Consider the following 23,318-nt stretch of genomic DNA (forward strand, 5'->3'; position numbering starts at 1 on the left):
CAGAGGGTTAAGCTCACTAATGGCCTATTGTGAAGGTCTTTTAAGACTCCATACCCTTTTTACTTTGTCTTTGCATTCTCAGGTTGATTTTGGCAATTAGCTGATAGGGAGAAATGGCCACTGTCTGGCTTGTTGCTGTGACCATCAAACACAATTTCCCCCATGTTTATGAACATTTCTTTGTTCTGATCCTTTCATCAAAGATCAACATCCTCCTAGACCAGGCTGCACTATGCACCAGCCCTCTAAGTAACACCACTTGCCAAATTATGGTCATAATGGATCGACCAAAACAGTGAATTGGGTCACAGTTGGCTTCCTGAGTTTTTAATACCAGGGGGCTTTCTATGCTGCTCTGGCTGATTTTTGGGTGAAGCAGTGGTAGGGAGCTGTGCATGTGCTGACATTGCACAGGAGATTTGGCATCCTTAACCTGACAGAGGATAACCTTGCAAATGCATCTCCCTGACAGAGGTAAGTAAGCTCCACTTCTTGGAAAAAAACTCTCCAGTACAGAGAGGTTGAGATCTTCTGTGCATCCCTTTAGGCCTTTACTATGAAATCCCACATGACTCCAAGAAAAAGTAGCTCCTATTGAATATTGATTCATTTATCAGCAGAAGAATATTAAATTTAACAGGGATCTTCTGGAAAGCACACACTAGCTGTTCAAAATTGTCCACTGGGAGTTGGATGCACTGGAGACACGTTTTCCAGCTTTGGTATGACTTTATCTTCCTCCCTGCCATGCAGATGGCAAATAGCTCCAACAATCCTATGCCTGTGTGTCACAGTTAATGCTCCAGGCTGCAGGATTTGATTTGAGCTGAAAGGGTGAGGGATAAAGCTTTGGAAAAAATTAATCAGATAACAGATAAAAAATTTGGCATTGGAATGGTTTTGCATAAACAGTCACACAACACATTGCTATTATATGCTTTTCAAAAGAGGAAAAAACCCACTTATTTTTAGCATTTTAATATGCCCTGATGTTAAAGAAAACAAACAAAAAAATAAGTTCACATATCACATCAAAGATAATAATAATAATTATTATTATAATTCATAAAAATAATCTGACCGACCGGCAGCATTTGTTGGCTTTAGAAGGCCTCCTGCGAAAGAAACGCAGCTGAAGACACTGGAGAGCTCTTGGCAGGTGTGAGGAATTCAAGTTTTCAAAACAAGTCTGGGGGTGCTCTCTGCACACTATGGCCCTTTGACATTGGAAGGCCGGGCAGCCAGGCTTGCATAGTAAGCGCACTGAGAGGGGTCACACTGTCCATTGGCCCCCGGGGGCCCCTGGGGACCTGCCAGACCTGGCACACCAGCTTCACCTTGAGGGCCAGGAGGTCCTGGCATCCCATCTTTGGCATAACCAGGCTCCCCTGGGAGGCCTGAAAGAGAAACAGAATGCCTTGGTGAGTGCCCTGGTGAGTGACACGCCCAGTGTGCAGTGCTCAGCAGTGTAACGTCACAGGAGATGGCTCTGCTGCCAAACTGGGATGCAGACAGCAGCTTCCATAGCTTTATTTGGCTAGGATGTATCTCAAGGATACAATCAGAGTGTCTCCTCTGAAAAAAAGATTTCCACTCCCTATGGTGACCTTGGGACGCTCAGCTCCAACATGGCTGCTCTTCTTCCACTTCCATGCTGACATCATGGAGATGCACGAGACAACTAAAGACATACAGTACTCACAGAGAGGAGGTGAGAATGGCAAAGTGGAGGCAAGAGCCAGCCTGGGGAGATAAGTCAGTGGTGCAGAGCATAGTGGGCACATTGTTATTTGAAGTCAATGCAAGACCAGTCTGCCAGATGCAGACACAATGGGGTTAGGAGGGCTTCCCATAGTTCCTTTCCCAAGAAAGCAGTGAAGGCAAAACTTATCAATGGTGCCTAATTTCAGACTGCAGACAAACTGTATTTGCTGCTGCTTTGCAGTAATAGTAAAGCAGAAGTTGTATCCCCAAGGCACAGTTGTTCAATATGACCTTTCATAACATCTGAAGCTGCCTGAACCTCTGGGTTCAGCTTGGTCACAGGAAGACTCTGCCAAGGACAGAGAAAACACTTCACAGTGCATCTAATAATTAAAGCTTCACTTTGGATTTGACCCAAAGGTCAGTTAACTTAGCTGTAACTGAGATGGTTCATTGTACTCATTCATCAGGCTGAGGAAATAAAGGTGGCCAGATGTGATGTTAATGATACAGTTCTTCCCTTTGGGTCACATCCTGCAGAAATTGTGTCTGTTGTTTTTATGTCATCCCGATAATCTCTCTAGTACAGCAGAGACCTGTGTCCAAGCAGTGGTTCTAAGTGATGTGTTTTGTGGGATGTTCTGAGTAACACACCTGGAATTCCTGGGGGACCCATTTCCCCTCGTTGACCAATGCCAGTGTCTCCTTTTTCACCCTTTGCTCCTCTTTCTCCTGTAGAGAGGGAAAGAAAAAATATGAACTGATGAATGTGGTCTACAGAACTAAGCACAAGCACAGGTCTTCCATCCACATTGAAGCTAATTTATTTGGTAAAAACAGTTCCTAATTGTGGCCAATCCTCTGAGAGAGGACATTAAGTGGAAATGAAGACTTGCCCCACTCTAGTTCTGGCCAGAGGTGCAACATACCAGCAATTTCTGGTCATATTCAACACCTCTGGTTCAAGAGACTGAGGTCGCTTCAAACACCTCCATTTTGAGGACAATTTATAAGCTACTAAAAGGAAAGGTGGATGCCAAAGTCCAGTGGATACATCCTTTTATTGGACTTCCCCAACACACCAAGTTTCACTTACCTTTGGGACCAATTGGTCCAGGTGGCCCTTCAGACCCAGTCTGTCCAGGCCGGCCAGGCTCTCCCGGAGGGCCAGTTCTTCCTGGGAGTCCTTCCTTCCCAGGGGGACCAGGAGGTCCTGGTCTGCCATGGGATGCTTTTACCTGTGCAGGCTGTATCTGAGCCAGGATGTAGGGTAACTTTGCTGTGAAGAGAGGGTAATGGGTTTGTTAGACTAGAAGGACTATGCTCCAAGAGATGGAAAACCAGAACCAGGGGCCCAGTCCGAGGTACTGTCATAGATCAATTTTCCCCGGCCACCCATTTTTTTGTCCCTCCATAATCCATGACTGTGACTCTCTGATCCTCTCTAAATTATTTAAATCTCTTTTCTTGGTAGCCTTGAATTTCTCCTAAATTCCATACTTTATCATAAACATTTCTCTCATCCTCTGCACCTTGTCCTCCAAGTATCTGAAATGTCTCTTCATTTAGTTGTGCAGATGGTGGATCCCTGTTAAACTGGGACCACTCCTGCTCTGAAAATGAGAGCCTTTTCCTACTGCTTCTGTGATGCAGAGATGCTACATGGCTGGTCTTGTACCAGGCTGTTCCAGACAGGCACACACTGCCTGCCATTTCAGTGCTAAGACCCTGAACAATCATGATAGTTTTGGCTGGGGTGGAGTTAATTTTCTTCATGGTGGCTGGAATGGGGGTCTGTTTTGGATTTGATAACACAGAGATGTTTTTGTTATTGCTGAGCAGGGCCCACACAGAGCCAAGGCATTTTCTGCTTTTTGTACAGCCACGTTGGGGAGGAAATTTGGGTGTTGGGAAGACACACAGCCAGAACAGGAGACCCAGACTGACCAAAGGGGAATTCCAGACCATGCGACATCAAGCTCAGTGTACAAAGTGAGGGAAGGAAGGGAGGGACATTTGCAGTGATGGTGTTTTTCTTCCCAAGTGACCATTACCTGTGATGGGGCCCTGCTCTCCTGGAGATGGCAGAACACCTGCCTGCCCATGGGAAGCAGGGACTTAATTCCTTGCTTTGTTTTGCTTCTGGGTGCAGCTTTTGCTGTACCTATTAAACTATCTTTATTTTGACCAATGAGTTTTCCAGCTTTTACTCTTCTGATTCTCTCCCTGATCCGGCTGGTGGGGAGTGAGTGAGTGGTGTGTGGGCCTTGGCTGCTGGCTGGGGTTACACCATGACAGCAAACTTGAGAGCTCATAAAACACTCAGCATCACATAAACATTCTACAGAATAGAGAGAGAAGAGTGTTCTTTCTTCTCTTCATTGATCTTAAATGCTTTCAGTCTGGTGTGGATATTGAAGACTGAGACTGTGTAAATAAAATCTGTGAAATGATCACCCTGTTTACCTGTGATCTTTAGCGCAGAACAAAATGCCTGCAGCCGTGTGTCAGCTGCATCAAGAGCTGTGTGAGAAGGACTACAGCTCTGCATCTCACTGTCAATGGGATCAGTAGTGGTCTGCAATTCTCATACTTTGAGAGAAACAGCAGCCCATATCCCCTCCAGCCCCTCTTCTTATACTGATGAGCATCAAAAGTCATAAGCAAAAATCATGAACATTTCTTCTCCAGCTGAGACCTCAAAAGAAAGTTTATGATCTACTCTGATTACTTTCTGTGCTATTGCTGGGAAAATCAAAGCCTGGGGAACCATAAAGCACATTTCATTTCACACATCTCCCAAGCAAGCTTGCTGCAATTCTATCTTCCTTAAGCAAGAGAGGTTTGGGTGCCAGCACAGCTCTGGAAAGCATCTTTCATACTCTCAGATCTATCTTCTGGCTTCCTGGTACTGATTACTTACCATCTAGCTGTTTGGATAACTCCTCTTGGATAAGTCTCCTCAAAGTCTCTAGAGATGGGGGCTCTCCCTAAAGAGTCAGAACCACAGTGATGAGACTAGATAACCACAGTAAAAGGATCAGATAGTTATAGGACAAGGGGGAACAGTTTTAAAGTAAAAGAGGAAATATTTAGATTAGATGTTAGGAAGAAATTCTTTACTGTGAGGGTGGTGAGGCACTGGAATGGGTTGCCCTGAGAAGCTGTGGATGCCCCACCTCTGGAAGTGTTCAAGGCAAGCTGGGTGGGTTTTGGAGCAACCTCACCTAGTGGGTGGCATCCCTGCCTATGCTGAGTGGGCTGTTGTAAGTAGATGATCTTTGAGGTCCCTTCAACCCAAAACACTCTGTGGTTCTATAATGTGCAAACTAAGAGCTCCACAAAGGGCTCAGCAGGTGCCATGTCATCACCCATCACACACAGGGCCGCAGGGTCTGCCAAAAAAAGGAATGTAAAGGGACTCAAAACAATCTTAGAATCAATTGGGCTGGAAAAGACCTCTGAGATAATGAAGTCCAGCCCTTGACTGAACACCACCATGTCAAGTAAACCATGGCACTGAGTCACACATCCAGTTTTTTCTTGAATGTCTCCAGGGACAGTGACTCCACCACTTCCATGGGCAGCCCATTCCAGTATCTAATTATCCCTTCTGTGAAGAAATTGTTTGTAGTATCCAAAATAAACCTCCCTGACACATTTTGATATTATGTCCTCTTGTCCTATCACCAGCTGTCTGGGAGAAGAGACTAAACCCCATGTGGATAGATCCTCCACTTAGGCAGTTATAGAGCCTCCGATAAAATCTCCCCTGAGCCTCCCTTTCTCCAAGATGAACAACACCAGCACCTTCAGTGTTCACAGGAGTTGGGCTCCAAATTTTCACTATCTCATTTCCCTCCTCTGGAACTGTTCCAGAACTTCAATGTCCTTGCTGAATTTAGGGGCCCAGAACTGGGCACAGAATACAATGTGTGGCCTCCCCAGTGCCCGGCACAGAGGGACAATCGTGTCTCCTGTCCTGCTGGCCACACCAGTGTAGACACAGAAGGCCAGGAGGCCACCCTACTCCTTGCCCACCTGGACATATGCTGACTCACGTTCGGCCTATGTCAACTAGCAACCATAGGGACTTTTACACTGGGCACTTTCCCTACACTCTGCTCCCGCCCTGGGGCACTGCAGGGCCTTATTGGGAATCTGAACTGGACAGGGCACACAGGACAATGCTAGTGACCGAATGCCAACTCGTTGCAGCTCCATTCCCAGCCATTGTCTGGACTCAGCCATCCAGACAGTTAAGTCAGCCAAGGCTGCCCCTGCCAAAGCTCTGGGCTGACGGCTTTTGCAGGACTGTGCTGTGGGAGATGAAGTCAAAGGCTTTGCTCAAATCCAGAGAGGCCATCCCCCGCTTCTCACTCAGCCCTGAGGAGGGTCACATGTTCCTCAAAGGACATCATGTTTCGCAGGCAGGACCTGCCTTTCCTAAACTCACACTGGCTGGGTTTAGTCCCTTGGCTGTCCTCTCTGGGCCGTGTGATGCCCCTCACGATGATCTGCTCCAGAACCTTGCTGGGCCCTGAGGTCGGGCTGACAGACCTGCAGTTCCCAGCATCATCCCTGCTGCCCTTATGAGCGTGGGTGTCACACAGCTACCTCCAGCCATGTGAGACATCATTACACTCCAGGACTGATAATACAGGATGGAGAGTAGCTTAGTGAGCTCTTTTGCCAGCTCCCTGAGCACCCTTGGGGTGCTCCCAGCCCGCTCCACAGACTTTAACAGTGTCTCAGTGGCTCTGCAGATCACTAATGATTTCCTCGAGAACTGCAGGGGGTCTGGTCTACTCCTGGTCACTGTCTGCCAGCTCAGGGGACTGCTTGTCCTCTGGAGAATAGATCTGCCTGTTGAAGGTTGAGGCAAAGAAGGCCTTCAGTAGCTCAGCCATTTCCTCATCCTTCATAACCATATGCTCATTGCATATCCAATAAAGAATGAATATTTGGCTGTCCTTTGTTGCTAATCTTTTTAAATGAACACTTTTTAATTGTTTTTTACAGTAGTGGCGAGGTGAAGTGCTAATTGATTTTTGCCTTACTGATTTGTCTTTCTGCATGAGGTGGGAGCTAAGGGGTGGGACACATGGTGGGCTGGGTGGGAAAAGCAGCTTGGCAGAACAAAGGGCATCTTTGGGGATGTTTAGGAGAGGAACATCCAAGGTGGGAAAAGGGAGAGTGGCAGGTAATTGGGAGAGGAAAAAGCATAGAAAAAGTCAAGGGGCAAAGGCCTAAAGCAGAGCTTTGTGACCAAGGACGCCATGTCTCTACATGACAAGGGGTGGCCGTGCCCACCAGGCCTTTGTGACCTGCAGTTACGTCGTGCCCAGAGCCCATTGTGACACAGACCCATGCCGTGACACGGAGGGCTCTTGTAGGGCCAAACCCCTCGTGTTGTCACTCTCAGGAGAGCAGCGTTCTGAGGAGGCACCAGTTCTCTCACGAGGCAGCAGCTCCTCAGGAGGAAGCAGCTCTCCCGGGTGCCCTTGGCCAGTGTTTGTCACAGCACTTCCAAGATGTCAAAGAGACACGAGGCAAACGCCCACAGCCAGTCCCGTGAGGGGCAGCCGCTGCTGTCCAAGCGGCGACAGGTGAGGGACAGGAAGGGAGGGAAAGGCTGCAGTGGGACCTGGGGGAGGGCTGGGGGCAGGAGCGGCAGCCAGGCCTGGCTCCAGGCCTTGCTCTGGGGAGGAGCCCGTTCCAGGATGGCCTGGGTGAGGGAATGGCCCAGAGACAGCGAACACAGCTGGGAACCCAGGCTGGCATGGCTGCCGTGGCCAGAACCTGCCTTTGGACCAGAGCTGGGCTTGCCAGAATGAGGAGGGACAGTGTATCTGCCCAGCCACCTCCATCTCACGCCTTCACCTGCTCCCCGTAGGTGCCCCAGAAACTACTGCAGGCAGCTGTGGAGGTCACATGGGTGACCGTCACGCCCCTACACTGGGACAGACTCATCCCTAGACAGGACATTTCATGGAAACCCACAGGACATGGAATACAAGAGGACAGCCTGGAGGGTGGGCACTCAGTGGCCCTCAGTGGCACAGTCACATGGCCAAAAAGACTGTCCGTGTCAGACTTGCCACCTCTCCATGGCCCTCCATTGTCAGTGACACCTCCGTGGCAGCTCAGCCCTGAAATGCCAAGAACAGCCTCGGCATGGATGAAGCTGCCCCCTCTGCCAGCAGCCCCAGCAGCCTCTGGGTCTTCTCCCAGAGGCAGAGCATGGTCTGCAGGCCCTGTAGGCAGCAGCCACCGAGACCTAGTGCCACCTTCTCCATGGGGCACTCGGGCAGCTTATGGGGCCTGGGAAACACCGTCCCCAGACAGCTCAGCTGAAAGGCTCTGGCAAGGGTCACCAGCAAGGCAGGGCCATCGCCTGCCACCCCTGCGACGGGCAGGTGGCACGCTGCTCTGCACAGGGACCCAGCCTGACTGGAACCACCTGGAGTACACTGAGATGGAGGAGCTCCCTGAGGTGCAGGAAGAGCACGGTGGCAACACCTATGGAGACTCATTTAGAGGCCTTGCCCCATGCCTGTTTGGAGAAAGGTTCACCAAGTCCACCTGCACTCAGGAGCAGTCAAGTCTCTGCCAAGAGGCAGATGCAGAGACCCAGGTGATGCACAGAGCTCCTGGCTTCAACAGTGACTCCAGCACAGACACTGGAAACTCCTCTGAGCTCCTGTCTCCTGCCTGGTTGCCAGAGCAGCAGTTTGTCTCTGACAACTCACAGGGCTGGGAGACTTTTCCAGAAGAGCCAGAGGACAAGTGGGAGGAGACAGAACTCCCAGAAAGCGAGGCTCCAGGAGACTGGGACAGTGACCCACAGGGTGCATCGCTTCTTCCACTCAGTGAGGAAGACTCAGAGGCAGCAACTTCTGACCTGGACAAAGATCCCTGGGACAGGGGGCAGAGTGATTTTTTCCCCATGTCAGAGGCTGAGGAAACCTCATGCTTCTCAGCTTCTCCCTCATCTCGAAGTTCATATGAGGAGAGGGGAACTCATCAGCTGCCAGAGCAAACCACACATGATAAGCTGATGTGCATGGGGCCTGAAGATGATTCTGATCATCTTAAAATCAAGGCAGGGGAGCTGGAGAAGTTGGAAAAAGACATCCTCTCCTCCCTTGATGTAGAAAGTCCCTGGGTCCAGCACAGACTTTGCAGCTGGACCAAAGACTGTAAAGGAGAGACTGAAAGCTATGCACAGCTCGTCCCTCCTGACCTGTTTGAAGAAATGTGGTCTCTCTTTAACAACAAGGATGCGCTGTCCATGGACACTCGGCTAGACCAGCTGCTGGCAAAGTGGGAGGAAGAAGAGCTCCTTGACAGAGACAGTGCAGGAGAGGGGGGACAGTGAGCCAGACAGCGAGTTGTCCCTCTCACTGCAAGAGGAGGGAGCAGAGCCAGCAGCTTATCCCCTGGACAAGGATCCCTGTGAGGAGGGGCACAGTGAGCCTTTCCCCATGGCACTGTTGGAAGACTCAGAGATATTTGTGTTTTGTGCCTCGCCTGCTGACACCGCGGAGGAGGCCGATGCTGCAAGCATGGAGGCTGGCTGTGCCCAGGCTGCCCCTCCCAAGGAAAAGCCCTGTGGGGCTGATGTGCTGGCAGGGGCTTGCCCAGTGCCTGCCCAGCCCTGGTACACCAGGACCCTGCTTCCACTGCTGGCACAGCCACAGTCCCACACCCTCCAGCCATGGTGCTCCACGGCCAAGACGGCCCGGCGGGCTCTGCGTCGCCTTTTGTCCTTCAGCTGCCTCAAGGGGCAGCTGGAGGAGTGAGCCCGGGGCCAGCAGCAGGTGGATTCCTAGGAGATGACTGCTCACCCATAGGGCACCACTTGCCAAAGGTAGGTCCTGCTGCCAGCCAGAATCCCTTATCCCCAAGCCAGCAGCAAGGCAGCGTGGTCAAGGAGAGCTGGCTGAAGAAGGGTGACAGCACTACCCTGTAGAATCCCACAGAAGCTGGCTCCAGGCCCAGTCTGCATTGAGGGCTGCATCACTCAGGCTGCTTTAGGAGCTGAGAAATGCTCCTTGGGCCTTAGCATTGCAGGCAATGGAAAGCATGCCCATTCTCCTTTCACATGGAAAATAGGAAAATGGCTCCCTGAATACCCCCAATATTGAATGGAGAAAGGTGCTGACCCTGGAACACCAACACCTCCAAGAAAACAACTGGGGTCCCCAGAACGGAGGAGCACAGCGTGAGGACAGACTGACAGGATGCTGCTGGATCCAAGTGTCTCAGATTGTATTCTGCTTCATCTCTCCCTTACCCTCTGTTTTCCCCTTCTTTCCATCTCACTCTACCCCACATTCATTTTTAAATAAAATCCCCATTGTTAACTTTGGTAGATGGTCTCATTGGCACCTGAACTGGCGCATCAGCATGTCACACTAATGGCGTCTTAACTGGGTCACACATCTGCACTCAGCACTCGAGGTGTGGCCTCCCCTGTGCCCAGCACAGTGGGACAGTCACCACCCTGGTCCTGCTGGCCACACAATGCTGACAGAGAGGGCCAGGAGACTACTGGCCTCCTTGGCCAACTGGACACTGGCTCACGTTTGGCCACTGTCAGCTCCTGGGCCTTTCCCACTGGGCAGCCTTCCAGCTGCTCTGCCCCCAGCCTGGGGCACTGCAGGGCCTTGGGGGGACACAAGGGCAGAACCCAGGCCTCATTCTTCTTGAACCTCATTCCACTGGGTTCATACCATCCATCCAGCCTGTCTACATCCCCCCCAACAGAGCCTACCTACCCTTCAGATACTCCATCCACCTTGGAGACATCACAAATTTACTGCTGAGGGTACCCTTGATGGCCTTGCCCACATCAGCAGGACAGACACTGAACAGGACTGGGCACTAATAGTGACTGGATGACAACGCATTGCAGCTGCATTCCCCTCCACTCTCTGGTCACAGTCATCCTGACAGTTTAAACCAGCCAAGAGTGCCCCTGCTCAAGCCCTAGGCTGACAGCCTTTCCAGGAATGTGCTGTGGGAACAGAGCCAAAAGGCATTCTCAGTTTCCAGCCTTCTGGCAAACCATGGGTCAATGGTTTAAGCAGGGAGCCTGGTCTGAGGGCACTAGTTCCCATCACCATCCTTAAGAAAATCTCCTTCCTATGCACTCATAGGAGAATTTGCAGAAGTCACATTAGGAAACATCTCTCCCGTACCAGATCACAGTGGAGATACTATGTTCTTTTTCATCATGGCATGTTTCCTTGCAGAGAGTGCATGTGCCCCAAAGGTTCTAATGCTGGCTATCTGGACTTCCTGAAAACACTCATATTGGATGTATCTCCTGCCAGCAGGCCTTATCTCAGGAAACAGAAGCCAGTTTATGCATATGATAACAATTCTTCCAAACCAGTAGAAAGTTTTGTCTGATTTCAGGCTGTTGAACAGAGACAGGGCATGTGGCCGTCTGGCCTTGGCCCCCTATCCAGCTCCCAAGGCACAGTATCTTTCGTCTTTTCTCTTAATTCTTTTGTACTTCTGCTGTTGTAGAGCTGTAATAGCTGTAAAAACTCAAAGTAATGTGAACTACAACTCTGGATGATGCAACTAAAAAAATAATGAAAGCAATTTTGATCGGTGGGAGATTGTAAATAATAAATAAAAAACAGGTTTTAGGGCTGCCAGGCTCTTGCCTTTGCAAGATCTCAAAAGAAAATTGTAGCCATGCTTAAACAATAAACCATTTGCAAGCAGAAAGATCGAGTATTTTCTTTTATAAATCAGAAAGTGAGATGTTCCACTTGAAATACACTTTTCATTTTTTTTTTGTCTAAAAGAATTCTTTGCATTACTGTCAGTTCTGAAAATACTTCTGGTCAACCTAAAGACTGCATTCTTTTGTGCATCAACTGCTTGCAAAAGTGTTGCTTTTCCTTTACACTTTTAACATACAGAGATGCAGTGTGTGTTCTCTATGTTTATGAAAACCTAGTGAGTTCTTCTGAATCAGAAGTTATTCTTCATTAAAAAATGATATCTTATTAAATAGCTAAGTGACATTTCAATTTTAATCAATAGCATAGCTGATAAATACAGAGTTGGTCCATTTACCGCCTCCTTCCTGACACAAATTTTGCATGAGAAAAAGATGTGTCACTGGTGACAAAAGAAACAATTTTATTATTAAGTACTAAGCATTTTTGATGGCTCTTAGTGTATATCCCACTAAGAAAACATAATTGCAGAGCATAATTTAAAGGCTTACAAATTATCTTTTCAAGTTTTAACCCCATTAGTTAAATTAAGTTTCCATAATCATCACTCGATTTCAAACACGAATAAATGCTTTGTCTAAAATTTAGTCAGTTTTTACATCAGAGATTATTCTCTGTTTATCCTCCTCAGAGATGATCTCCAATTCATCCTCAGGATGGGCACAGTGGCTTCACTGCTGTTGGTAGTTTTTCTCATTCTGCAACATATACCACCCTCAGGCATTCTCAGTAGTGAGACTGTTTCCCAACAGGGGGGGAGGAAAAAAAAAAAGAGGGAGAATATTAAACAAAAATAGTATTTCATGAATTCTGATGAGCTGACTGCAGGACTTCCAGGAATAGAGCAGTGACCTTTCCACAGCTCAGCATTTTTTCTCTCGTAACAACCAGCAGCAGAGGAAGGTGTTAGTCCTCTGTATGAAGTGCTACACATTATTGTCCTCATAGAAAGAATCTTTTTTTACACTCCAATGCCAAGGCCAAAATCACAGGAATGGATTTAGGCATTTAGGGGTAAAAACTGTCAGCAACTGGACACACTGACTATGAGTCTGGATTATTTAGCTCCCCTGAAGTGCAAGTCAACACCCACATAAGCCTTTCCTAATTTCCATCCATGGAAGTGTCTGAGGCTAGGTTGGACACAGCTTGGAGCAACCTGGTCTAGTGGAAGGTGTCCCTAACCCTGGCAGGGGGGTAGAACTGATGGTCTTCAAGGTTTCTTCTAACCCAAACCACTCTATGATTCCATGATTCCCTGAGATGTGCTACAGCTCCCCTTCATGGGTATTAAGAGCTAAAAGCACTGCCTCCCCGTTAAAACATACTCCTGCTCCAGTTTCTGTCATCCTCAATGTACTCTGAGGCACTTTTCTGATCCCTGTGGCAGCAAAATTACTGTACAAAGCGTTTCTCTGGCAACCTTACCCTTGGTCCTGGAAATCCTGGCTGCCCCGGAGGACCGGGAGGACCAACTTGCCCAGTGTCTCCTGGAGGTCCATGGGGACCCATCAGTCCCGGATGGCCCTTGTGACCAGGTATCCCAGGATCACCTGGAGGACCCTTTTCTCCTCGAAGACCTTTTTCACCTTTGATGCCAGGCTCTCCCTAAGTGAAGAGAAGGACATTATCACCACAAAATAAGAAGCAAACTTCTGATTTCCAAACACAGAGAAACACTCACAGCTGAGCTGACAAAGTTGCTGAGTGCAACATCTGGTGCACTACAAATGAATCACAAATTGTTCTGATGGAGAATGATTAAAGAGACCTGGAAGACTGCGAAGCACTGGCTTCACTTTTGAATGACCTCTGCCCCCAGGCCCTAACTCAGAATAGCTCTCTTTATTTCATCATAATCAAATAACTGGTAATGTTCTCCAACTTACCCTCTCTCCTTTGGAGCCAATTGCACCCTGTTTCCCTGGTGTGCCCTGCAAGAAAATAAAGGTAAGCATAAAAGAACCATCCATAATAAGAGTAAATAATGAAACATATGCCTTTGTAATGATTCCTGTGACCCCAGGAAAATTTATTTCCATGACAACCCCACAGTTTCCTGAGAGCCTTCTCTTTTGCTCTCAAAAGAAAAATAAATCAAAACAAAAACCAAAAACCAACCAAACAAAAAACCCCAAACAAACAAAAAACAGCAAAAGCCCCCACCCCAACCACATGAAAGCAGGTTTAGGAGGGTGATTCTCTTTCTTCACTCCCCTTTGGTGAGACCCCACCTGGAGTGCTGTGTCCAGCTGTGATGCCAGAATATAAGCAAGGCCATGAACCTGTTAGAGAAGCTCAAATGAGGCCACAAAGATGCCCAGAGGGCTGGAGCACCTCTCCTGTGGATTCAGGCTGAGAGAGCTGGGGTTACTCAGCCTGAAGGAGAGAAGGCTCTGGGGGAACCTCAGAGTCCCTTCCAGAATTAAAAGGGGGTTTATAAGAAAAATGGTGACGAACTTTTTTGTCAGGGACTGTAGTGACAGGACAAGAGGTAAATGGCTTCACAATCAGAAAGGGTGGTATTTGGTAGAAATTTTTCACTGTGAGGGTGGTAAGGCACTGGAACAGGTTGTCCAGAGAGGTTGTAAATGTCCCATCTCTGGAATGGTTGAAAAATCAGGTTGAATGGGGTTCTGAGCAACCTGGTCTAGTGGAAGGTGTCTCTGCCCCTGGCAGGGTGGGTGGAAATAGATGATATTTAAGATCCCTTCCAACCCAAATCATTCTATGAAAAAAAAAAACAATTTGTTTCAACCCTGGTAACACCCTTGATGATTTTTTTCCCTGTGACACCAGTCTTATATTGAAACAACTGTGAATTTAACTTACCTCTTTTCCAGGAGGACCTTTCTCTCCTGGTTCTCCCTAAGACACACAGAAAGTGGATTTAGCGTCACACTGGAGGAGCTGGAAGAAAGACTCTACCTAATACTCATAAGTGTTGCTTTGTGTTAACAACACAAGTTTTTTCTACACAGTAGCAGGTTTGCATGATTTATCCTTATCCTACTGCTATTGGTCATTCCTGGATAGACACATCCTGCTATTTGGAAAGCATTTTTTAGTGAATTTGCATCCCATGTAAACATAAATAACAGGAAGTAATTTCTAACAAACCAGCTGAGGGCAGATCTTTCACTGTGTGTTCCTGCTTCCAACACACTTTGCTCCTTTTTCTTACCAACAATTCCTGAAGTTTCATACACTTTATATGGTCTTGTTTAACTTAAGGAGCACCAGCATTATACCCATAAGTATAATGGCATCAGCATTATACCCATAAGTGTCTGAAGATGTAAGTGAAGTAAATTTTGTCAGTAGAAGTACCATCTGGAAAAACACATACAGAGGTTTAAAGAATTTTAAGCTAAGTGCTCACCTGTCTTTCAGAACTGTATTAAATAATCTTAATTTCAATAAGTACCCTTGTAGAATTATTTACACATATCTTTTTTTTTTTTTTTTTGCATTTTTAATGTGAAAATTAGACAATATAGTTTCCATTTTAGTATTTCAATGAAAAAAAAAATCACTGCAGTCCTGAACTGCAGGTAAAGCAAAGTGAACTTTAACCTAATTGTTGCTGAAATTCTGGCCACTTTCACATATCATGTATAGAAAAAAAAAAACTTGCTAAGTCTGATTGCAGCCAACACACATGATCATATCTGTAACATGATATTTTCCCTTGGAAACATAACATCTTCAGCTGTGTTAGCACCCATACACATCTCCATGAGGAATGAACTAATCAGAGATGTGTGATCCAAATAAGGCTGCATTAAACTCACTTGAGTTTTCCTTAGGCCCACTTCAGTTTTACATGGCTACCATGTTTGCTGCTTAAAATTCATTGTCCAGAGAAATATTTATTTCTCCTCTTTTCATCCAAAACCTTCCTTTCAAATCATGAAATTTAACATTAAAACATACAGAAGGAAAAAAGAATCATCCTGTGGAAGATTCAGCTCTGCTAGAGACATACAAAAATCTTTTAAATTATCATTTTTTGTCACAACAAATCTAGAAATAAAAAAATTACCTAGCAATCACTTTTTCCATCCTTCTAGTGGAATTTAAGATCTTTTACTCACCTTGCAGAGAGATTGAATTCTGAGGCTGTGATAATGTCATGGTATAGGTTTATTATTTATTATTTTAGATCACTTTGGGAGATATATGAATGCTTTAATTACAATGTACCTCTGTTGCTGGCAACAAAGGAATTTCCTTCAGAATAGTAAGTATCAGAAATACCTGTATTATTAGTGAATTTGCACTAATAATAGAGTACTCACAATTTGCAATAATAATACAGCACTCACAATTTCCCTATTTAGCCCATCTAAGGTTCATGCAGAGGTGTAGTCTGAGAACTTAAATAACCCATACCTGTATTAAGAAGACTACTGAAGCAGTCTGATTAATGCACACATTATCAGGGCTGACTGGCAGGTACCAGCTCCATACATGAGATTATGGTTGCTCATCCATATGAAAAATGCTATTTTTGCAGTCCAGTTTCCTTTGGAAGTAAAATTTTATGGCTTCTAGATTTGTTATACATCCTGCTTATGCTTTTTTTTTTAACTAACTGGAGAGAAGCATGTCCCATCTTCCTGTCTAACTTTTAAAATCAGGTAAAGAGAGGATCTAATCCATCCCCAGACATACTCACAGGTGGTCCTCGGGGTCCTATAAAGCCAGGGAGTCCTGGGCTGCCTGTTTCTCCTTTATTTCCTTTGGGACCCTTAGGACAGAAATGAGACAGACACTAGAACATCTTTTCATAACACCTCTTTCCAACAACACTCATTTACAGATACACTGGAACTGGGAAATTTCATTTTAGCAGCAGAACTCCCAAAATGACAACGAAGAACAAAGTATTTTATAAAAGCAGGGTGCAGGCACTGTGGTTGCCTTATTAATAAGCTCTTCAGGGTCCCTGGGAGAAGATGAAAAGGGACAATTATGGCAGGGGCAGGAGGTGTGTTCCAGGGCTGTTGTGGTGACACATGGCTTATAAGGGGGTGTTGAGAGCAGAAATGCTGTGATGGGTGATGACAGGGAAACAGTGCAGGTGGTCATACTGCTCAAATCCAAGAATACAACCAACAGACAGCTACAGGCTTCTCCTTTGCCTTTATTTCCAGGTTCAATTTATGTCTCCTTCGCTTATCTCTTGTGATATTCTGTCAAACTGTCCCTTTTTCCTTGCAGATCAGGGCAGTTGAAATGACAGTTCATGATACAGAACTGTCTCATACACACTTCTGATGTCGTTTTAACTCTTAGTTTAACCTTTACTTTCAGAACTTTGTCCCCTAATTTTGGTTCAGAACACAGCCCTTTTTCTTCTTAGAGTAAAACTCATGCAAAGTGAGCACCAATGAGCCTGTCAGGCACAAAGCACATGGATTTGAGGTGTGTAACTTGCCCTGAAGATTTCAGGGGCTGGATTGTGTTGCTGTGTGTGGGCTCAAGCATGAGCAAGTGTGAACTGTGATGGGCATTTGTCAAACAGCAAATGTAAAAGGAAAAGGCTCCTGGCAGGTTTTACCTTGTGATTTCAAGTCAGCAATAGTGAAGGTGGAAAAAAAAATCCTTATTGCCATGATAACCTTCCTCACCTTCCTTTTTTTCAACACAGAAATATAAAATATTGGCTTGTCACACCACACTGTGAAGGAAATTAGTGCATTTCAAAATAAATGGATTTATGTACAGCACAAGGAGACACTTCCCATAATAACCTTTATGAAAAGGAGAGGATTCATTTTAATGACAGAGAATGATAATGATGAGATGACTGTCTGTTCTGCTGACCAACACTGTCTCATCGTTTCCCCTTCCTCATCCATCTGACTTTATCCTTTTTCAATCTCCTATGTTATTTTTGGGCTCTAAATCCTCTGGAGCAAAGGCTGCTGTGGTGCTGTTTGTGCAGGAAGCTGCCTGTGAGTCCCTGGGTCACATCACATAGGTACTGTGATAACACTATGATGATTAAAATAATAATCCCCACTTGGCATTCACAAGGCATCCCAAAGCCACCTGAGAAAGACCCAGAAGGTAAAAAAAAACAGTGATAGGAATGGGGAACAAGGGTAGGTGTAACAAAAATGAGAATATGTTTGAAAAGGCAAGAGCAAGGATCCACAGGGCAAGAAGCAATGGCAGCAGTCTCAGAAAGGTAAGAAGAGCTTATGTCAAGGACAAAAAGCCTGTGGCACTTGTTTTTTGATGCAGAAGGGCTCTCAGACTGCAGCACCCTGTCCCACCTCCCCACACAGAAAGGTTGTGTCCAGTTCTGTCCCTCAGTTTAGGAAGGATGTTGAGATGCTTGAGCACTTCCAGAGAAGGGTGACAAGGCTGGTGAGGGGCTTGGAACACAAACCCTGTGAGGAATGACTGAGGGAGCTGGAAGTGCTTAGCCTGGAGAAAAGGAGACTCAGAGGTGATCTTATCACCCTCTACAACTTCCTGAAAGGTGGTTCTAGTCAGAAACCAACTTCCAGAAAGGGATTGGTCTCTTTCTCCAGGCGGCAACTGACAGAACAGAGTCAAGTCTCAAACTGCACCAAGGGAAATTAATATAGGTTGGATATTAGGAAAGATTATTTTATGGAAGGAGTGATAAAGTCCTGGAATTGTCTGCCCAGGGAGGGGTTGGAGTCACCATTCCTGGATGTGTTTAAAAAAAGACTGGATGTGGCACTCAGTGCCATGGTTTAGTTTTGAGGTGTAAGGGCATGGGTTGGAGTCAATGATCTTGTAGGTCTCTTCCAATCTGGTGATTCTGTGATTCTGTGGTGTTTGCTTCTCTGAGACATCTCTGCAGATGCTTGATCAGGGCACAAGTCTGTGGCAAGGCTGAAGTGGCTTTATGACTTTGCAAGGGTCACAAAGAGTGAAGCCCTGCTGCAGCTTTTCACATTCCTCCTGCTCTGCCTTTGTTTTCCTGTTAATCCCACAGTCCAGCAAGCTGTACTGTCTCCATGGGCAAAGAGAGGGAAGAGCTCTGAATTGTGATAGATGCTACTGGGCACAAAGAAATGTTTGCATGGATTTGTTGAATTCTGGACAATTTTCAGCAGCAGAACAGAGGAAAAAAACACAAAAAACAACCAAACCACCATCCTTCTTATAGCTCTTCATTTCCAAGCTGTTCTTCCTTACAGGATGGCCTCAGGGGAGTTTCATTATGCTTCCTGATCCTGGTTTACTGCCCGCTGTCTGCTCTTCCCTCAAGTGCCCGGGAGGATTTTTCTGCTGCCACTATCCCTCAATGGCAGCCAGCCAACTCCCTGAGGCCCCCTCTTTCCTTGTGACAACTCTCTGCTGGCTGCATGCTCTCTGCTTGGCAAAATTCAATCTACTGGTGAAGATGAGGCATGCCAATCTTTTTTCAATGCTAGGCAATCAATCATTTCCATTTGCTTTGAACACTTAACTTTCACTGGGAAAAGTGATGACCCAGCTAGCATCTCAATTCCAGGAACATAGCCAAACACCCTTCAAGATTGTGGCCAGCTACTGATTTTCAGATCACCCATCTTCAGACATGGAAACCTCAGGGATGGTAACCAGCTACACTAATCCACTCCACCTACACTTCGTCAGTCACCTCTCCTGGCTGCACTAGTCTCCCTGTGTGGTACTTACTGGGATACCAGCTGGGCCAGGTTCTCCTGCAGATCCAGGCACTCCATTTTTGCCCTGTGTCAAAAGAAAAAAGGTTAGTGATGTAATGCATGCTAAAACTAGAAATATTCAGCTACACCTAGATCAGCAGGGATTTCTTTAGCATTGTTCAGTCTCCTCTCCTGACAGAATGTAAAGTATTTTATTTCCAACTGACCTCACAGCTTCTGCATCCCTGACTGCATGGCTGATCTCAGGAAAAAAAAATCAATATGTGGACCCAAATCAGCAGGTCTGAGGAGGACCAAACCAGCACTTCTCCTTCCCTGCACCCTTGTCCTTATCATATGCAGCATCCTTCTGGGTGGATGGAGCCACCTCCTCTGGCTGCTCCAGGTCACCACTGTTCAGACAAGACTCTTAAATCATCTCAGGCTTCCCCTTTTTTGGGGAATGGAGAGAAACACTTGTTCTAACATTTGATAGATACCTGACACCAGACAATTCAGAATGAGCCAAATCATCCCTTAAAAGAACCTGTTTCTCATTGTTCCTTAAGAAAGCAGCTGAGCTAATCATACACAAAGTTTGGTTAGATTAGGTTTTACACTCCTTTTCTTTCAACTCAACATTCAGAGTCTTTCCCTTCACTGGAGTTGACCATAAAGACCAGCCCTTGTACTGTCAATATTCAAAATCATACCTCACACTCCTTTTTTTTAGATAAAAAACAAAGAAAAGGAAGAACAAGAGAAACTGATACATTGGCCTCCAACATACAAGTAACTCTTCTGCAAAGAAGACTGTGGCTTGGGGTTACAATAATTTCTATCCCTTCAAATATTTTTACTCACTGCTGGTGTTGTGCAGGGGCACAACACGATAGTGAGTGATGCCAGCAGCACAGGAGTAATGAGATCAATTATGTGGTAGACACAGGAGGTCTCCTTATGTTCTTGCAGTCTAATCCAAACCCCAACCCCCCCAGCTTGAAGGGACCTGCTGCTCCAACTCCTGGCATTGCTGAGTCAGCATTTCCCCCCCCAGTCATGCTGTGGAATCTGTTTCACTACCAGGTCTTCCACAGAGGAAAGGAACTCACTCATTGCAACACTAAACATGTGCCTTGGTTCAGCAACAGAGATAAAAATTCAGATTTGATAAGGATTAATTTCTAAGACAGAATTTTAAACCTTATGAAACTAATAAAAGTAATTTCTGAGCCATCCCAAATGAAACTTTTTGAAATGTCAACTAGATTTCTATTTCTCCACTGAAGCTGTAATAAAATAGTACAGGTGAATAGCATCACAACTGGACCCCACAAAACTCAGCCTGGGCACCCACAGTGAGTGTCTACCTTTGAAAACCGAGACCATGTGAGAAGTGAGTGCGATCCCAGAGGCAGGACTGAAATATGAGTATTTCTGACTTTGCATCCTGACAGAATCCATTGAACTGTTCTTCCCACTCAGTCAACAACCATCAGTCCCTTGCACTATTATAAGTCATCATCAGTTCCTAGCAATATTACTCTTATTTGTGTTTCTGAAAGGCAAAGTGTTTTAATCAAACATTGTCTGAATCTTCCTAAACTCTCTTCTTTCAAGCCAGAGTTCTGGACTGCAGAACATTCCCACCATACACAACAGCCCATCCCTGGAAGTTTTCAAGCCCAGGCTTGATTGGGCTCTGAGCAAGTTGGTCTAGTGGGTGGCATCCCTTTCCAGGGCAAGGGGGTTAGAACTACATTATCTTTAATGTTCCCTCCAATCCAAACCATTCTATGAACTATTATGGACCTCTAGAAATGGCTTGTCAGGAGAGAGAACTCACCGGCTGCCCTCGGAGCCCTCGAGGGCCCTGTGGTCCTATGGGACCAGGATCACCCTGAAAGGAAGAAAAGTATTATGATGACTGAGAAAGATCTGGCACAGAGGCAAGTGAACAAACATTTTAAAATACTCCTGCTAAATTACACTGTTCACGTATTAGGGAAAATAGGATTAAAGGAATCCCACTGCCCTCTTTCAGTTATTTATGAGGAAGATCAACCCTTTGAATTTTAAACACCTACCACTAAATGCAACCTGATTACAGGCAGAAACCATTTCTATCAGGTTATTATCAGATTATCTTAAAGCTGTATTTCTTAGGGACAGAGATTCTCTGAAATTTCTCAAGAATTGACAAGCCTATTCTCTGTGGAGGGAGGCTTCAGAGCTGCCTTCATCTCCTCCGAGGGGTTCCTTTTGGTCTGCCCTACATTTTGCTTTATAGGGTACCATTTTCAGCACACCAGCTTCCAGTGACACAAAGGGGTGCAAATGAGAAGCCACCTCTCCAGGTCCCATGGCAGTGGCACATCAGCTGCTCGGAACATTGCTCAGCAGCTGTTGCAGGATCCCACGTCAGCTGCTCCCTCCCAGGACTCTGTTATGTGACTGCACTTGACACTAGTCATGCTAGAGGAACTGTTTGTACCATCTTTCTTTCCTCTGAGCAGCAGCAACTTATTCCATAGGTATTTCCCAGACTTTAGTGGAGCGACACAGTCAGTCAGGTGCAGCTGTGGCAGAGGAAGCGTGACAGAACCTGGCCCGGTGGGACCTACAGAGCAGAGCTCTGCTCAGAGATGGGTGCCAGAAGACAGGTCCATGGCTACCAAGCACAGGCTGGGCTTCACACAATGCTGCTTTCTCTGCTTATCCAAAGATATAGCTGACATTTTAGTGCTAGCAGCTGAGCAGTGACAAAGGCCCTCTAATTCTTGGTTTCCCCTAATGATCTTAGCACAAATCATTCCCTGCAGTAATTCACCCTTTATTGGAGTTTTTGCAGCTGTTTCAGGTCAGGGTCACTGTGAATTAAAATTCTCATTTGTCAGGGAGAAGGAGATTCATTTCTGCTCAAAACTAGTGCACTTACATCTTTCCCTGGTGGCCCCTCACGACCAGCAGGACCCGTCACACCTGGCTCCCCCTGCAATTCAGCAAAAAGGGAAGAGATCAGCTCAAGGTCAAATTCAGACTAGTATCACCACTAGAAGTGATATGGGATTTCTGCGGTGTGACTGAGCTCAGTGAAAATTTTTTTAAAGCTAGCAAGAGCCTCGTTCATCTTATATGACATGCAGCTTATAAAAATAACTCAGAAACATCTCCTGTAAGTGATGCACACGGCAATGCTCTGCTTTCCAGCAAATTATTTACTACTGCTACTGCAGGCACTGAAAACTACCAACACATTCATGATACAGAAGCTATCATAATGAGGTAGAGATGAGGATGTCCAGTACTGGATTTTTCACATCAGCTTCTGAAAGCAGAGAATTTTATTTCCCTGTAAAAAAGGCAGGATTACGTGGGAGAACATTCAGTTTTGTATTCCGCCTTTTACACCAAGGAGCTCCAAAGAGAGTGGAGAACAACTTTTCATGCAGGACTTGAGGTTAGGGTTTTATGACCCACAGGAAACTAAGCCAAAGGGACATTTCTATTCACTTTTCTATAAGTTTTGTACTTGAACTTACTTTGCACTTCTTCAGCATTTGTGGAGGAGAGCTAGCACTCGTCCAACAAGTGCAGTAGGGGTCCTCACTTTGCCAGCATTTTTACCCCAAGGATGTGGCATGGAGGCATCCTTGAGACTTATTCACAAAGGAGTATCTCAAAGGGAGCATCAGAGGATTGAGCTCCACCAGCTGCCTCACCTTCCTTTCAATCAGAAGTTCAGCAGAGGGAATGAAGCCAGCTGCTGTCATTTCTGTGCCATAGATGTGGCCCATAGCTGAAAACACTGTCATCAGCCACATGAAATGCTGTCATTATTTTTACCTACTGCCTCAGAAAAGGCAATTTCAAGTCCCACAATCTTTCTCCAAAGGATTGTGCATGAGGTACCTGTTACTTACCCGGGGACCTGGGGGACCTGTATCTCCTCTCTGTCCTTTGAAACCCTACACAAGGGAATGAAATCAATAATTATCCATCACCCTGATGCAGAAAAGTCTAAGAAAACTCTGTCTTCATTTAATGTTCATTTAATAACCTTTCCAGTGTTGCCAAAAGTTACTAGGGACTGATCAGCATGGACTAGCTGTGTCCCAGGGAGTAATTAGGCAGGGCCACATCACTGGAAAAGTTTTCCATTGCTCCTTAAGCTGTAAAACCAAGGCTGTGCTCTGTGTATCCCTGGTGT

The 23,318-nt window shown here is 46.1% G+C and overlaps 1 protein-coding gene across 1 annotated transcript in view; it reads right to left on the reverse strand.

Moving 5' to 3' along the window:
- Nucleotides 1-1,028: 1,028 nt before the first annotated feature.
- The window catches only part of COL22A1 (collagen type XXII alpha 1 chain), a 232,096-nt gene continuing 209,806 nt past the window's right edge, over nt 1,029-23,318 (reverse strand). Inside the window, exons 54-65 of the mRNA XM_063174607.1 lie at nt 23,032-23,076; nt 22,047-22,100; nt 20,955-21,008; nt 19,140-19,193; nt 16,150-16,221; nt 14,301-14,336; nt 13,358-13,402; nt 12,897-13,076; nt 4,628-4,694; nt 2,801-2,983; nt 2,359-2,436; nt 1,029-1,397 (exon numbers count right to left, since the gene is read on the reverse strand). Coding sequence (XP_063030677.1) covers nt 1,210-1,397; nt 2,359-2,436; nt 2,801-2,983; nt 4,628-4,694; nt 12,897-13,076; nt 13,358-13,402; nt 14,301-14,336; nt 16,150-16,221; nt 19,140-19,193; nt 20,955-21,008; nt 22,047-22,100; nt 23,032-23,076 — 1,056 coding nt within the window. The 3' untranslated portion in view covers nt 1,029-1,209. The remainder of the gene's footprint in view (nt 1,398-2,358; nt 2,437-2,800; nt 2,984-4,627; nt 4,695-12,896; nt 13,077-13,357; nt 13,403-14,300; nt 14,337-16,149; nt 16,222-19,139; nt 19,194-20,954; nt 21,009-22,046; nt 22,101-23,031; nt 23,077-23,318) is intronic.

The sequence above is a fragment of the Melospiza melodia genome, chromosome 1 (genome assembly GCF_035770615.1).
Source record: "Melospiza melodia melodia isolate bMelMel2 chromosome 1, bMelMel2.pri, whole genome shotgun sequence".
Lineage (NCBI taxonomy): Eukaryota > Metazoa > Chordata > Aves > Passeriformes > Passerellidae > Melospiza > Melospiza melodia.